At 41.7% G+C, this 17559-nt stretch overlaps 1 protein-coding gene across 2 annotated transcripts in view; it reads right to left on the minus strand.

The window, feature by feature from the left end:
- Positions 1-17559, minus strand: part of FASN (fatty acid synthase) — a 41876-nt gene that overhangs the window by 2307 nt on the left and 22010 nt on the right. For both annotated transcript variants that reach the window (XM_086856897.1, XM_086856898.1), the window contains 23 exons: positions 17286-17465; positions 16856-17059; positions 15276-15586; positions 14728-15117; positions 12853-13017; positions 12534-12652; positions 12275-12429; positions 11736-11939; positions 10517-10667; positions 9852-10030; positions 9190-9309; positions 8924-9046; positions 7897-8120; positions 7366-7567; positions 6204-6355; positions 5612-5703; positions 5311-5462; positions 4779-5021; positions 3045-3233; positions 2316-2543; positions 1700-1920; positions 1073-1171; positions 692-943 (listed from right to left, as the gene is read on the minus strand). In XM_086856897.1, the coding sequence (XP_086713023.1) occupies positions 692-943; positions 1073-1171; positions 1700-1920; positions 2316-2543; positions 3045-3233; positions 4779-5021; positions 5311-5462; positions 5612-5703; positions 6204-6355; positions 7366-7567; positions 7897-8120; positions 8924-9046; positions 9190-9309; positions 9852-10030; positions 10517-10667; positions 11736-11939; positions 12275-12429; positions 12534-12652; positions 12853-13017; positions 14728-15117; positions 15276-15586; positions 16856-17059; positions 17286-17465 (4355 nt within the window). The remainder of the gene's footprint in view (positions 1-691; positions 944-1072; positions 1172-1699; positions 1921-2315; positions 2544-3044; positions 3234-4778; positions 5022-5310; positions 5463-5611; positions 5704-6203; positions 6356-7365; positions 7568-7896; positions 8121-8923; positions 9047-9189; positions 9310-9851; positions 10031-10516; positions 10668-11735; positions 11940-12274; positions 12430-12533; positions 12653-12852; positions 13018-14727; positions 15118-15275; positions 15587-16855; positions 17060-17285; positions 17466-17559) is intronic.

Here is a 17559-nt window from a genome sequence, read left to right on the forward strand (position 1 = left end):
TAATAACCTCAATAACATCTAAGTTAGCCTGGAATCAATAATGACTAAATTAGATGTCTGAAAGGATAGGAGATGCCAGAAGCAGGAAGGGAATTCTGAAAATCACTTAATTTTCCCTGGTATTTGCACCAACTTAAGCCTTGTATGTGAGCAGGGGCTAAAGAACAGTGACCTTATCTGGACTGCAGGCCAAACCCCAACCTTTTTTAGCCCACAAGAAACCCACTTCTAACTACCAGCTTCTAAGTGAAAAAAATGCAACTGAGAAAAAGCTGCCTTTATTGTCAGAAGACTGACACCTGGTCTTCAGAAAGATGACCTCATTCAGTAAACTAACTTTAGAGTCTACAGTAAAAAGAGACTGAAAGTTGCTCTCTTTTAACATAGTTATTATCCAAAGTCCTTCTAGAGAGCAGCAAGAATCAGCTACAGAAAACACCTGTCTACCTAGAAAAAAATCCTATATACAGGCAAAACTTACTAGTCCTCACTACCTACAGAAAATGCTTGGAACCAATCAACTCATTTGCTTTTGGAGACTTCTATTCTTGTTAGAGCACAACAACTACGGAACAATAATTTCTTTAAGGTTGGTCTTGTCCTTTTTTTCTCAGTAAGGATGATTTCCCATACTTTGGCTTCCCCAAATATCAAAAGAAACCCAACAGACACCAGTGGGCCTGAGACTGACCTCTGAGAGTTTATAGTCTCTACCCAGACCTTCCTCATATTCATTGTGAGACTTCGCCCGCATCAGTGTCACGTTCCCATGATACTTGGAGTCTGGTATATACTTGTCAGCAGCCTTCAGCTTATGGTAAAATGAAGTAGCAGCAAAGCTGAGTGCTTCACGATTGATGTTTGTATGAATCTCAGTTATTAGATCTACAGCAGCATTCACACGAGCCTCCAGATCTTTCAGGGGCAGAAGAACCTCCAGCAGCTGGAAATATTAACATTTTTTTCCACATTAGTCTCAACAGCTGAGAATCCATCTCCATTTAACAAAAAAACATACACAGCCTCTTGTGCAATGTCAAGATATATAGATCTTGAAAATAAGAAACATTACCTTATTGTATTCAGTGCCTGTAAATTGCTGAACGAAGGCACACAATGCTTCAGTCTCCAGTGCAGCCTCATTTCCTTGGGTCAGTTTGGCCCTGTAGCTCTGGAAGAGAGAATACAGTGTGAACGTGAGAGGGATGTGCCTGATATTAAAAGTCAGATAAAAACAATTACAGAACCAAAGGTGTGAACTGGGAAAAAAAAGGAAGGGGGGAAATCCCTTCAGGATGGATTAGAAAGCAAATCCACAGATGACAACTGCCACGAGCCTAGTATTCTCTAATGTATAATGAAAATGAAAGGGAAGCCTTAAGCAAGGTTTCCTCGCACCACCACAAGAGGATCTTGACTTGCACGCACCAGGATCTTCCAGAAGACATACTAATATTATTATTTATCATAGCAAGAGCAACATTTGTGCCTGAACTCTCGCCATTTAAGGACCACCTCTCATGTGCTTTTACCCTTCCATCATCTCTTAAGTATCCAATGTCTACAGCTGTCTTCCAAAATACCTGTGAATTAAAGTCTGTCTGCTTTTCAGATTGCTTGTATCTAGAACAGTAAGCATTGAGAAAAATGAGCCCTGATGATGGTCCCCAGAAAAAAAGATTCTCCTTGTGCCCCTTACCTGGGTATATGCTGCCACAAAGGAATGAGACCCATCAAAAAGGAATAAACTGTTGAGTGCATGGGAAGCATTTTGTTGTGCTTGCAGCTGGGAACACATTTCAAAGGCTACACAGGCACCAAAAGAGTATCCAGCAATGCGGTAAGGTCCTTCAGGCTGTATCTGCTTCATGCAGTCAATGTAATAGGCTGCCAGGCTTTGGATGCTGTCCAAAGGAGCGGCTAGAAATAAAGAAGTGAGTTAGAAAGACTGGTGAAAAGACATTGGCAGAGACAAATATGTTCTCATGCACTCAGAAACAATCCTGTTGGAAACATTCAGGTTACCTGGCAGTTTAATTACTAAATTATGGTTAACAACTTGCATTCAGGACAAGTAATAGTTATATTCCTGCTTTTCAAGGACAGGTTGAACAGGATGCTTTGACTTTTGCATACATACACTCTCCAATTTAATCTTCTCAATACCGCGAATATTTGACATGACCCTCTGCAGACTAATAGGCCTGACACTTGTTCCTCTAAGTTTAGTAGTCTAAAAACAAAGCCCTCTCTAAAAGCAACCACAGTTCAGAATGTTATGTTTGCAAACTCGAGATGCTGAAGAACTGAGATACCTTTTGTGCACTGGAGACCATAGCAGGGCATGTGAAGTCTGGAGGCCAGAGTGTAGAAAACTGCAATGGATCCTTCAATGGGGTGAACAAGGAAAAGAGGGCGCTCCATGCTCTGAACTTCATTGAGACGAGTGATTGTTGGCCCTTCTGGGTTCACCAGTAAGTTGTTCAAATCTAGTTTTGGAGGTTCGCCTGGGCCTGTCTTCATCAGTGGGGATGACTTCAGCTCTTTGAAGGAAAGCACACCAGACAAACCCAATTAGCTTCAGGGTCAGTCTTGGTGATATAGCCATAGTCCTAAAGGACAACCTCACGGCTGCCCTAGATTAGCCTGTTGCCTCAGTACATCATCGGGTCATAGACACAGGGTTTTTCCTACTGTCAGTTGCTTTGCAGCAACTGCCGCTACTTTCAGTTTCCTATAGTATGGCATTACATTGTTTATTCCCCAGACAAGTAAAAGGTCTCAAATTGAATCCCACACACAGCTGCATAACAGTACTCATGCATGCAGCTGCTAGCCAAGCACGAGCACTTGCCTTGCTCACACACCCTGCTCCCAGTAGTCAATACACTTCTGTGACATGTCTGTCACTTAAAAGCTATTCAATTATAACTTTATTTCATGATCTGGTAGAGGTTTATGTCACTAGAGATGAAATCAACAGATTGGGAGCTTAATTATTTAGACTCAGGTAACTGGTAGCAGCCCTAATCCAGACACTTTACCCTCTGCTGTCCTGGACTTGGAAGAAAGTTCACGCAGTTTGTTGATCGTAAGGAGTCGAATTTCTCTCATGGTCATAACGATGTCATAGTCTCGCTCCAGTGTCTGGCGCACCTCCACACCCATCAAGGAATCCAAGCCCAGGTCAGCCAAGGAACTCTCAGCATTCAGACTACTCACATCACGGACCCCTGAGAACAAAAGAGCATACTAGCAAAAGGCCAATTCCTTTTCAGCTCTGGGCCTCTCTCTAGCAGCCTTCTTCACTTTCTTCTTTCTCCTAAAATCTCAAACTGCAGCTGCAGACCTGCAGTTTACCTTGCAGAATCATCTAATACTTTCAAAAATCACTTCTTCTACAACCTCCACCTTTGTCATATGGGATCTAGTATTTAAGAGTACATATTAAATGTGTATGATTTATGACAGGGGATACATCAATCCCAGCTATATAGCTGTGAATATTTTCACATCAGCTCTAGACCAAATACAGAACAGTCAGTCAGCTAGACAGATTCCACACACTGGAGGCTCCAATTGAAACTGCAGTCCTAGACCTAATGCAACTAATCCTCAGCTACGACGAGATCAAAGGTATCCGTGTTAGTGATGGTTGACTGCAATACTTGATGCCTACGACACTGGAAGAAGAGGTGATACATTTAGGCTTCATTTGTCTTTTCCTCTTCAATTTTCACACTGTTCAAACTCTTACCCTTTCCTTACCTGTAAAAGGCCTCTCACAATAACACCTGCATCTACAGCTCTTTGTCCCCTCCTCCACTTTGTGCTGCCCCATGTTAGGGCCTTCCCCCTGTTAGGCTTCATTACTAGCTCCTCCCTTTGTTGCTTTCATACTCTGTTCTTCCAAACTAACCCTATAGCTGATGTGGTTTCCCAAACCCTTTCTGATCGCTTCTAAAAGCCACATCTGCTCTGAGAGATCAGATTTGCTGTCTTTTTGGAAGATTTATCTTGCAAGATCTGCACACAGCTCCTTAAGTAACACTCAGGAGACTGCCTTTCATTTATCAGTACCTTTTCTGGCAGAAAACAAAGGATCATAGACATTTCTGCCTGTAAAACATATAACTGAAGTGGATAGTAGTAGAAGATAGAGTTGACAGCAATTATTCACTACCAACACAAAAATAAGAGACACCATGGTAAAAAGGAGAATCAAGACAGACAGAAGGACATGGCACTTGTAATGCATAATTAATTATGGTTATTAGATGTTCACATGGGATGACAGACAGAGCTGGTAGGTGAATACACTACCAGTTAAGCAGTAAGTAGAGAAAAGCTACTTTTTGAGGCATGGGGACATAAGATGAATGTTTGAAAGGTGGAATAATACTCAGAAAGTTAGTTACATATTTGCTGTCTCATGTGCTGTCCCAGAATTTTGCTCTTGGGGGCTGTTCTTGTTGATTCTCCATTTGGAGAAAGTGTACCAGTTCACTCTAAATAAAACCCAAGACACTGGAGTATATATGCATATCTATGTAAACACAGTAACAGAGAAAACCCCATACAAGAAACAGTCATTATTTGAGAGAAGAAGCAGTGTAAAGGGAAAAAAAAAAAAGCAAACAATCTCACAAAAGCAACATTGCCACACCGCAGGAGATCAGAAAGAGATGCTGAACAGAGCACCTACAGCAGCACCACTGCTTTCCAAAAGTAATGAGAGAGTGGGCTCTGTCCAGTAGTGCTTGAGTGACAGCACTTACCCAGGATGTGAGCAACAGCTTCTACAATATCCCGCTGACTACCTCCTTCAGCTTTCACTGAGACCTTTTCTGCTAGGACAAAACTAGACATGACAGGATGAGGTTGGTTCAGGAAGACATCAAGCACCTCCAGGCATGAGCTCATTTGTTGGGGAATTGTTCCTCCCACGACAATGTCTTTATTTCCCATTGTCTTCATCAAGATACCCACATCACCAATGGCTCCCCACTGGATTGCCAGGCCTGGAGAAGAAATTAGAACACACTGAGCAGCTAACTAAAGCACATGGCAGCAACAGGAGTGAGTTAATGAAAGAGGGACTTAATAATGAGCTATGCTAAGGCCTGCATTTCCTCGGTACTGTTAAACAGTCAGTATTCATGCACACATGAATGACTCAGGGTGACATCTAGGAGTGGGAAACAGCCTTCAACTATCACTCCAGATAAGTGCACAGGTTTCTGGTGAGCTGGTCCTCACCTGGATGCTTGCAAGATAGTTTATACTGTGCAATGAGTAAAGTCATCTTACCTGGGAGTCCATCATGACATCGCTGCTCACAGATACGCTCCATGGTAGAATTGGCAAAGCCATAATTACTTTGCCCAGCATTTCCTCTTCCACAGCTTACAGAGGAGAACACAACAAAATAGTCCAGGTCTGGACACTTCTTACGAGTTACCCTTGAAGCAGAGCAGGAGAGAGAAGCCCCATCAGAAAAACCTGCTAACTGTATTACTGTCGAAGGCTAGTGCAAGACTAAAACAACTAAGTTTGCTAAGTTCCATGACTTTAAAAGCATTTCTTATTTGTCCCTGCTACAGACACTTACCAATCCAAATGAAGGGTGCCTGAATACTTTGGCTTGTTGACCTCCCAGAATAATTCTGGGGTCTGATTTTCAATCATGCCATCTCTAAGGACCTATGGTGGGGGTTGGGGAGAGGGATTAAAAAAGAAAATGTCATTTCAGTATCTTCAGTTTCTCTGTTTAAATATGCCACATGGCTTGAGATATGAGAGGATATTGGTACACAATGTATTTTTGTAACTTCACAGTACAGACATATCCTGAATATCCCAAAATATGACAAAATTGCTTTTGCCACGTCTGCTTTTTTCAACATTTTTTCTGTATTGACAATGTAGAAATTCTGCCAAGTTCTACATGGGATTTTTCTTGTCCACAGGAGTCATGGGCAACAGATGTCCCACAGAACTGAACTCGGTGGCCAAATACTGTTGCTTCTTAGGTCAAGGGAACAGACCCATAAGCCTTTAGCAGCAGGTAAGACCAAAGCATAGAGTCCTTTGAAATACAGAGAACTTAACTAAAATTGTATGAATTGTATGACTGCCTTTAGCAAAAAAGTCATGTGAATGGATGTTGCCTCTTAAAAGTTCTGAGCATTTTTGGCACTTACCACAGCCAAATTAAAGATGCCTCCAACTGGTCCAAGCTGCAGAGCTTCTTCTATCAATAGCTGTGTTCCTTCTAGTGTTCCAATATCACTGGTAGATACCAACACTTTGATTCCCAGTGCCTTCCACTCTTTAACACGTTTAGCCTGGTAGCCTAAAAAAAATAAAGGTGGACAGTGCCTGGGATGAAGCATTCCAACCATAAGGTTTTGGTGAAGCCGTTCTTTTATGCTTTTCTGACTAGATAGGGACTGAATAGCTAAATAATTCTTGATTCAGCTACAAGATAAAAATTGGACAAAATTTGAACAGTAGCTAGAAATCATTTGAATTTCAGAAATTCTAAATAGATGAAGTGGAGAACGGGAGGCAGGCAGGCAGGCAGGAAGGGTGAAATGAACAAAAATTTGGGTACTGAGATTGGGAAAATTTGCTAGAGTAGAGCAAAGCAACAGATGATAGTTACACAGCCAGAACTTGAGAAATAGTATTTGACCTGTGTTTTTACACACAAGTGGTGTGATTGTGAACTTGCCAAAAGAAATAAGAAACATGTTGAGACAGAGAGAAGTTGTGTTATGACTGAATTTGTATGAAGAAATGAAGACTATCACTGATAAAAATCTTAATGCTGCCATTATAATCAAACTAATGCCTTAAATATGAGTAAAAATGTTCATGGATGCTATTAGATAGTAAGGTCCATCTTTACAGATGAGCTAACTACGGAGCAAGAGTGAGCATCCACACATGTAACTTGAGGGACAAAGTATCTTTAACAAGGAGTTTTTAGGCCTTTCCTTGTGGCATGTGATCCAACATGCTACAGCCAGTGGACAAGTCAGTGAGTTAGCTAGACTTTGTAGAGGGCATAAAGGTAAAAGAAAGGCTACAGAAAAAAACCCTGTATAAGAGAGGAAATGGGTTGATAGAATTAGGAAGCATAAAAGCAGGAAAGTATTAGTTGGAAGAAAGGGTCAAGCTAAAAGATAGCTCCTCCTTTACAATAAAGGAGACAACTGCTTGAAGTGAGATAATACAGGAAGAGAAAGGAAAGAGATCAAGACATTGTTAGTCGTCAATAGGACACTTAAGGAGAAAACTACGAACTGATGTCTGTTGAAATGCAGTCATGTTCCCTGTTCCCTTGCAATTTTTGCTTACCAGTTCGTATGCCAGAACGAGATGTCAGTATAATTTTCTGTGCTCCTCTCTCAACTAGCCACTGTGCCAACTCCAGCCCAAATCCTCCTAGGCCCCCGGTGATGATGTAGGACTTGGTAGGTGGGCAGGAGGTTCGGGAGATTGCAGAGATTTTAACTGGTTCAGACTTTCTTAAAGGATACTCCTTTTCCTCTTCTTGGACCTTCCCCCACAAAAAAAACCACAGCAACCAACCAAAAACCAGAAACAACAAACACACACACACAAAAAAAAGAAAAAGGTAGTTACAATCAGATAATTCGACACATAATGCATCTCTTATCTTTCCATGCTATACTCCTCTAGTCAATGGGAATGAAACTTGTAGAAGCAGTGCCAGACTTGACAGCTACAATTGTGACAGTGTCAGTCATAAAAATTGACCCTGTGCTGCCCTACTCATAGAACTTCAACTCAAAATGGATCAAAATATCCATTAGTCACCAGAGGATGGCCAGATGCATTACAGAATCAAAATCATTGTCTCATTACCTTGATCATAACTTTGCCAATATGTTTTCCTTGTGCCATGAATCTGAAGGCAGCTTCGACCTCTTCTTTGTTGAAGACTGTACTCTTCAGGGGCTTTACTACACCATCTCTTATGCCTTTCTTCAACAACTCTGATACTACTTCCCACTCTTGGTTTCCCTCATCAAATATTGAATCTAGCAGGATCCCATGAAATGCCACATTCTTGAGGAAGAGAGACATTCCTAGAAAAAGCAACTTGGTTATGACCTGACGCTGCTGACTTTTCAAAATGGAGCCTATCATCTGCTTCAGAAACATTTCTGGGCAGGTCACAGGAATAAAGCAGTCAGATGCTTGAATTCTACATTTTCCAAACTCATTCTTGCATATGGCCTCCAATACATAACATTATGTTGTTCTCTTACAAGCAGACCAGTTTCACAGAAACTCTACTCCAAAAAATTGTGTGTTGAGAGGACAGGCTATATCATGGTCAGTCTGGTATTTAAAAGGACATTTTTTCGGTCTAGTGACACCTGAGTTAGAGTCACAGGGGAACTAGAATTCTACATCCATCACGTCTTTCTCCACAGGAGACTTTTCCTCATAGCAAGGTTTTCCAACATGATAGGATCTTTAGAAATTTAATTAGAATAAGGAAGCGGGCTGCAGCACTATATGCAATCATTCTATAACAGGAGAACATTGCTGTAATTTTCACTAACATCACCTTACAATATACAAAATTTTTTTCCCATCCAAGAGAAATCAGGGTTATCTTGCCCTGTGCCTTCAGAACTGGTAGATGCTGTTAACTGCCTTGAGAGACAAGAGGCCTTGCAGAGGGGTCTGGATAGACTGGAACACTGAGCAATAATCATTGATATAAAATTTAACAAATGCCAATTGTGCACTTGAGACCAAGTAAACCAGACACAAGTATAAATTGTGGGGAGGCTGGAGAGCTGTCCTGCAGAAAAGGACCTGGGGGTGCTAGGCAGCAGCTAAAACCTAATGAGAGGTGTTTCTCAATGCCCTATCTTACCAAGACGACTGTTGTTTGACAGATCAAATTTGCCTATTTCCAAGAAACGCCCATGTCGAGCAAGACAACGCAAACTGGCTTGGAGCTTCTCTTCTGCCAAGGAATTTAACACGAGGTTGACACCTGCAATGAAAGGAGAGGCACCTTCTTAACTCTGCTGAGAGCCTAACCCTGTCCTCTGGCGACTCACTGTCTTTAGAATGCACAGCTGCATAATGTGGCTTTGCTGACTGAAAAAAAAAGGAAAAATGATTCTTGAACTTCACCTTTTCCGTTGGTAATTCGAAGGATATGTTGCTCAAAGGTAGTATCTCTGGAGCTGGAAAAGCTATTAGCATCTAGCTCTGGGAATCTTGCTTGGAGATACTTACGTTTCTCAGTGGAACCTGGAAGTAGGAGACAGGTTGAAAGAGGTCATTAATTTCATTTTTATGATGAAACAGCCCATTTTCTGCTGCACATCTTTCCCCCAAGTACTGTTAAGTATGAGAAGCCATCTCCAAGCTTGCAGTCTCTCAAGATGTCAAACTTTAAGACAAAGGCTGTCTGGTTGCTACTGCTCATTTATGAGATAGAACAAGGACCAGAAACAGATCAGAGCCTTTCAATGGACAGGCATTGGATTCATATTACTAAATTTAAAATGAGGAAGCCATGATTTTCTTCCACACTTTTGATTATACAGTGTACAGAGACAGATAAATTTAATTGTGGTGTGGAATTTTCAAGCACGAAGTAGTAGCTGTATTTACAGTGTAACTGTTCCCAGCCTGGAAACTAGATCAAAGCTACAGCAGATCATTCTGGGGGGAGGAAATAAGTATATACCTAAATAGGTATAGATGCTCACATATGCATACACACACGCTTCCTCTATTTATTATTTATAACCTATTTCTCCCCATGACTTCGGGCCCTCAGTACTCACCTACAGTAGCAAAGACACGGCAGCCCATGCTCAGGGCAATGGCAATGGCTGCTTGGCCCACACCTCCTGAGCCAGAGTGAATAAGGATACTCTCACCCTTCTTCATACCACCTCGAACCACCAAAGCATAATAAGCAGTGGCATAAACCACAGGCACTGAAGCTGCTTCTTCCAGAGTCCTAAGGAGCAAAGTGGAAGAGCTATCTTTAGCCTTGGGAAAGACTACTAGATTCTCCTGACAAAACATGCCTTTCTGCAACAGAAAGGTTCTGTCACTGAGATAGAAAAGAAAGTGTAAGTGGTTGCCAATCATACAGCAAACTACCACAGCTGCCAAGCACAGCCAAGTTTCATCATTCTGCAAAAATACTTCAGTAACTAACCAGTAACATAGCCAACACTGATATCCCAGTGTATAGTGAAACGGGTGAAGCTAAGAGCCCAAAAAAAGATGAGAACTTTGTGCAAGCCACTGTACAAAAATTAGTGCTGAACTCCTGCAGTGAATCTAATCCAAAATCTTACAGTTGCCTGGGACACTGTAGCCCTGTTAACATTTCTCAGAGGGGGACGCTACCTATTGTGCAGCACTTAGGTTTGATCAGGGCTGTCACCAGCCCCAGGGAGGAAGGCAAATCTTAACCAGAAAACAAAAGCTGACCTACCAGTTTTCAGGCACCTCCCACAGAAACTTCTTCTCACAGTCTACCACTGTGGCCAGTCCCTTTGCTGGCAGCAATCCCATCACTCTTCTTCCAGTCAGGTCCCGTCCTGAGAACTCCATGCCCAGCATGCATTGCTGCAAAGCCCAGTTACCTGAAAGAACATTATCACCTTTTACAAAAAAATTCTCTTCTAAAATTTCTTTACTATAGCAGCAGTCCCTGAATGTCTAAACTCCAGACAGGAAAAGTGCTGGGATTTGTCTATTCTGTGCACAGTTCATAAGTTGCCATAGTTAACGTCTCACTCCAAGAGCAGCAGAAAAGGACTTGGTCTCATTAAATCTTAAGTATTTATTCTTGATGATATTGCTTTAGTTTCCAGTTTTTTCTGAGTAATTTCATGAAAACATCTTGTTTCAGAGGCAATTCTGTCCCTCAGAAAAAGAATGATACATAAACTAGAAAGGATGATCACTGCAAAAAATATACTGTGAAGTATGAAATTTTTCTAAGTCACATTTTAGGCAGACACTAATGTCAGTCACAGAATCATAGAATGCTTTGTGTTGGAAGGGACCTTAAAGATCATCTACTTCCAACCTTCGGCCATGGGCAGGGGTACCTTCCATTATGCCAGGTGGTTCAGTCATGAACAGGAGCCCAGCCTTACTCAAATTACTAAGTTTTTACATATTCCATCCCCTCTCTTTTAAATACATATTTTAAAATAATTTCATAGACATTACATTAATTCTTAACTCACTATGAAGCAAGGTAATACCACCTCCATTTTGTAAACAGGCAATTACTTCATTGTGCATTTTTCTTCCCTGAAATCCAAGCATGTCCAACCACATGGCAGCATGAAACTTCAACGTTCTCACCTTGGTATTTACCATGCCCATCTCTGAAACCTCCATCAACTTGTTTTACCCCACACTTGGTATCTATGCAATGCGGCAAAGCAACATTTCTCAGAGCATATTTTGTTAATTGTGCAATATAAAAAAATGGAACTGTAACTGGAAGTAGAACTTGGGAACTTGGTTCAGGTGTACACCTTGGTGTACGGCCCTGAAGCAAGGCTGTACTTCCTTCTCAAAAGCGTGCTTTCTGGCATACTGGATGCAATCTAGCCAGTGCTAAACTAACAATCAAGAGATTAATTCTAGAACACCAATACATAAATACATTTCCTTCTAGTGTAACTTTAACTCACCAGGGATAGCATCTGGAGAAAGCTTCCCCGTAGCCAGCATAATGTCCCGGAAGTTGAGAGATGCATAATAGACTTTGCAGAGTAAAATATTGGGATTAGTTGTGTGGAAGTGTCGAAGTGGAGAGACAATCCAGCGAAGAGATGAGAGATCTCCACGAGTTAGCACATTTACATAGGCATATTCTGTCAGCTCCTGAGGTTGTGCTGCAGAAGAAGGAACAGTAAGAATTTACACACATTAACAGAGGTTTGTGCTTTCCAAAATGAATAAATTCCTTGTGCAATTTCCACCACCTCCTCCATTTGCTTATCCAGAGAGCCCTTTCTTGCTTTGCAATACTATGGATGGCCTAAAATAGACTATCCTTCCGCCTGGCACCACAGTGTGCTGTTCATTTTGAGCTGGAGCAGAATTCAAAATTCTTCATTAAAAATAATAATAAAGGGTAACTGTGGGAACAATAACTACTTATTTTCTATTAAAAATTTCATTCAGATTCAAGGATTTGCAAGTGATCCTTAGCTCTCAAAGGCTGTACCTTGCTGCAATGGGAGATGCCTGAAGGAGCCCCACTTGCCATCACGATACACATTCATCACCAGGTCCTTCTGAACAATCTTCTGCATCTCCAGGGAAGAAAGACTTGTGGGTGGGACAGCAGATGAAGGGTTCAAGTTGGAAATGAACACACACCTGAAGACAAGAGTTGTCATTTTGTTTGTTTTACTATAGGCCTGAGGAGAAGTTAACACAAATATCTCATCTCCCAAATGCAACTCAAGGGCATGCTTACATACCTGATTCGGTGGCCTTCTGCTTCAAGGCGAAGGCAGTTCACCATTCCCAAAATTCCTGAGTTTGCACAACTGGTGGCAGTCAACCACACAGGCTTCTCTGACGGGTCAGACAAGACCTCCTACAGGACACACCCCAAAATGTTTTACTAGGAACCATGAAGAAAATAGCCCACATATCCCTTGGCAGAGATTAGTAACTTCTATTTTATTAAAAGTAGCTGAACACACACACACATTCTTCTTTTAACACTCCTAAGTATCTCATTTAGAAAGAATAATGATTTGGAAATTCAGATACCTAGGACACAGGAATTCTCACCTTTAAGGATTCAACCCACTTATAGTTCGTCTCATCTACTGGCAGAAAAACAGGTGTTTTGACAGAGGCTTGTCGACGACACAGGAAAATAACTGAGCCAAAGAATGACTTCTTCATGGCAACAAGATTCAATGAAGCTTTGCTGAATAAGTCTTCCCACTGTGCCTGTCAAATCAGGCAAAGCAACAAATTAACAGCAAAGTCAAAAGTCAAATTTTCAGTCTTTTTCTTGAAAGCTTGCTCTGTACTGTCTCAGTACAAATACAAGTTTGATTAACATAACAGTGTTTTATCCAAATCTAGACTACTCTTTTTTCCCTATGGGATCTTCCAAAAGTGGGAGTGCAAATACCTCAAAGTCCTGGTAAGGGAATTTTTCTTAGAACACTAAGATGTCACTGAGCAGTGACCATGCCATCAAATTCCATAGAGTATTTGAATGGGTCTACCCTATGTCACATAAGCTCTTTTTGCACAGAGTTGGGGAGAAGCGCCTCTATGTCTAAGTTACACTGAAATGATATTTCAGAAAAATAAAAAAATGAAAACCCATGTATGGCATATCCAGAAACACTTAAGGATCTACTCTCTGAATGCAATAAAGATGACTCCAGGCTCTCAGAAAAGCATCCATTTACTTTTCATATACCAGGTACAGAGGAGCAGAAGGTTTTTACAGTGTGATCCTTTATATCAAGGGCCAGGGACAATGTCTGTATCTGGAAAACTTTGAGAACTATATGAAGTCCTGCACACTCTTGCCTAGCTTGTATAATTTCCTTCAGAAAAGGTGCATTCAACAGACATGTATCTTTCTCCCAGTGATTTGCTACTACCAGGCTACTGATACTAATTATAGAGCTGTGTTTTTTGTTAATGGTGCCAGTAGCATCTCAGTGTCTTCTCTTTATCCCCCTGTTTATCAGGAAAGATGCAAAGGATTTAATCTTCCCAAATACCCTTGAAAAATGTCTGCAGGAAGTGAAGGGCTAGAATCCATGTAAATGCAAAATTCAAAATCCAACTATCCCACCCCAGAATTATAAACAAAACCCAAACTCTTGAAGTGTTAATCTCTTCTTATTCTAGAAGAAGAGAGCTGAGAGGCCACATCCTCTCAAATCAAGAAAAATAAGTAAGTTCTGCAGCAGTGCTTTTTCCCATTACTGCTTGGTCTAACAGTTGCCAAAAGAAGATGATACCCCAGTTTCCACCCTTACCCTTGCCATTCACTCTCCTCTTGTGTCAGCTTTGGCATTAATTTATCTGCATGATATACTGGTTTGAAGACATGGCGCTGACACCCTTCTCTCCCTCATCCAACTTCTCAGGGCTTATTTTACTGTATCTCATTATGGGATCAGATAATGTAGGGAGGAGGAAAGGAAGGAAAGAAAAATACAAGAGAAAAGTCTTCCTTCTGGGGGTGCTTTAACATTAGAAAAAAATAGCAAGCTTGTATAATTGCACTCCAAGAAGTTGTATCAAAAGTAAGAGAGAGATTCTGATACTGAAGCATTTCAGAATCCTACAGGTATAAAGCTGTACCCCATCCAGCAATGCAGCACATGATTTTAACGATAAAGAAATTGTCCTCGCCAGTGTTTTCATATGGATTAGACATATATACAAGGAAAAATTTTCAGTGCACTAAGAAAGGCTTTCCCAACTGAACTTACAGTTCACTGTCTCAACCTAATATGTAGTAATTTGCAAGTCCTCTCTTCGGAAGAAATGTTTATTAGGTATTTCTGCAGAAGGCTTCAGTGGAAAGGCATGCAAGCAACACCTACTATACATTCACCATCAAGGCATCTGCAAGCATCAGTCTCAGACTATCCATGGTGAAAGTATTTGTCCTTCCAGGAGGCTTACCTCACTTAGGAAGCTGTGTTTCTGCTGCAGATCTGGGCTTGTAAGGAAACTGACAATTTCTCCAAGAGTTTCTCCCTTAAGAAGAGTGTGTAGCAAAACAAACCCTCCTTCTTTCACAGCAGCTGCCAAGTTAGAGAGCATTTCAGCAGTATTCACTAAAACACTTGTTGAACAGTTGTATACCACCAGGTCAGCATCAGTCAGATTTCCAGAGGGAAGGCTAGTTGGATCCCACTGCCTAGAGACAACACCAGCATCTTGTAGCTCTGTTTCAATAGCTGAAAGGTTTTCCAGGGCGCAGTCAGTGGCAATGTAGTCCACCTGCAACAGGGGCTGGGCATTCAGAATATTTTTCACACGAGAGAACAGTTGTCCACTTCCTGCATTAGCCTGTGGGGAAAAAGAAGGGGAAGGAAAAGGAAAAGGAGAAACTAAATCAAAACATGAATGATAGCCAGAATTATAACCAGAACAGCAGCGGTATGTAATCAGGTTACTGAAAGGCCTAGAAACACTAGCTACAGTCCCAACCCAGGCTTCCAACTAACCTCTACTATCTTCATCCTATGACTGATCATGTTCTCCAATGCCACATCCAGGCAAGTCCTCAACTCTGCAGAATCCAGTAATCCACTGAGAAGAGGGTCATTTTGGAAGTGCGTTTTCTCTCGAATCACAACTTGTTGCAGCTCAGAATGGAGGTTTCCATTCAGTTCCAGACAGCAGATCTCAGCGAGGATATGCTGAAGGCCCTTCTGTGTTGGTGAGGACTCTGTAGCAGCCACTGCAGCTTCTAGTCCAGGGATAACTAATTTGACCCCATGCACTGCCACCTTAGACTGCAAGTTCTGGATCAGACCTATGGAATATAAGGGGAAATGAAAGGAAGAGTCAAGATTTTCCAAGAACTCTTTTTCTCCTTGCCTTCATTTGCTACACCAGTGTTGCCTTTTAAGCAAGGCAGACACCCTGGTTCAGGAACAGCACGGTGACCAACACTCAGGCCACTCGGTCCTTTTGCACACAAGGCATCAATGTGATGGAGGGCGAAGAATGGTGTTTATTGCTGGAGAATTTGACCTTTTATAACCTAGGTCCACTAGGTCCACTCCCATCTGCTTTCATCACAGCTAGGTGCTATTGGCTAATTCCAAGGGTCATTACCATACTAAAGAGGAGGGGGGGTTACTATCTTTCCGTTACATCTCGATATCTTCCGAGCCGCCAGGCCCTGCTTCAACACACCAGCTGATCAGCATCACGTATTTCAGCATCCTATCTCATTAGCCCAGCCACACAGATAGAGTGTAGCCTCTGTACATCCACATGATTATGTATTTTGCAGTAGCTGCCCCAAGCAAGTAGGCTTTGTAGTAAAATAAACAAAACCCCCACAGTTACCTGTGGTAAGACTGACTGATAGAGGGCAACTAACAGAAGACTTCTGCTTGATTTAGGGAGCTGTGAAGGAAAATTTTAAGTTTCTGCAGGTACAAAAACACTAAAATGCCTTTTTGCTTTACAAAATGATGGGAAATAGTTCATCATGACTGATGATCAGGAACTGGACTACAAAAATGTCTGCAGATTACAAAAAAAAAAAAATTCCAAAAATTCCAAAAAAAGAATAGAATTCTAGAAACAAATGTTTTGATGTGTGCCTCACTAAAGCATTTTCCCTGTCTGGTTATGTGCCCACAGTCAAATGGGAACAAGGATGTCACCTTGCCTATCTTGGCAGTTCACAGGAAAAAACAAAACAAGGACATAAACTCACTTTAGTAAGCTCTCCTGTCAGTATCTAAAGCAAGTAGGTTGGATTTCTCCTTAAAGACAATTTGTACCTCTCTGCTTGCAGAAGGGTGTGGTGCCATCTGACATCACATCTGACTGTTACAGAAGGATAGATGTCCTTCTTCATGACTTTTTACTCTTTCCCACATTCTAGAGATCTTAGGCAGAACTAGCTCTTAGCTTCTAGCAATCGTACAGTGATCCCTTGCTGAAGTCTTCTACAGAGACCACCACTTAGTATCTTGGATATTCTGAAGTATGAACAGCTTCTCTCAGACACTTCTCTCAGGCTGGAAGATTCTCCTAGTATGACAAGAAAGCAATCCCACTCTACCTTTGCAGCACTCCAGATAGGCATGAAGATGGGCACTGGATGACAAACAGCTACTCTCAGTGTAGGGCACAAAGCAGAATTTTTCCAGAGTGGGAGGTATCTGTTCCTGTTGTCGTCGTGGTGCCACAGAAGCATGAAGACCATTGATTTGAACACCTCCTGCTTTAAGGCTATCAAGGCAGTGGTCCACAATAACTTCGAAGGCTAAAAGTCAGGAAATAAATGGAAGTTTGAAACAAAAAAAAAATTTTGTTCAAGGTGGTCTGATGAACAACACTATGTCAGGCTCTTACATAGAGAGGTTACAGAGTTGCAGAATAGCTTGGAGACTAAGAGGGCCCCCCCGAAGTCCGTCCAACTACTTCAGAATTCACACATTGACCCAAGCAGTCAAAGCAACCAGATAAAGTTCAAGCATGAGAGACATTACCTTCTATATTGTCCTGGTATTGGCACACCTGCTCTCGATGCAGCACTGGATCAATAAAGACTGAGCGAATCCTCGTGGGTAAGCGCAGACTGCGGCCACTCTCAGGTAAGATCAGCATATGCAGCAGAGTGTCAAGGAAGGTCACCCAGTTCCCATTCCACAGAACCTTCCCTGTACTTGCTGCAGAAGAGGAAGAGAAAGCCTCACTATTTCATCATTTATCAGATGCTAGAATGTCATTGCTTCCTAAACGCCAAGTTTGGTGTATGTACCC

This window comes from Cyanistes caeruleus, chromosome 19 (genome assembly GCF_971803275.1).
Source record: "Cyanistes caeruleus chromosome 19, bCyaCae1.hap1.1, whole genome shotgun sequence".
In the NCBI taxonomy this organism is placed as follows: Eukaryota; Metazoa; Chordata; class Aves; order Passeriformes; family Paridae; genus Cyanistes; species Cyanistes caeruleus.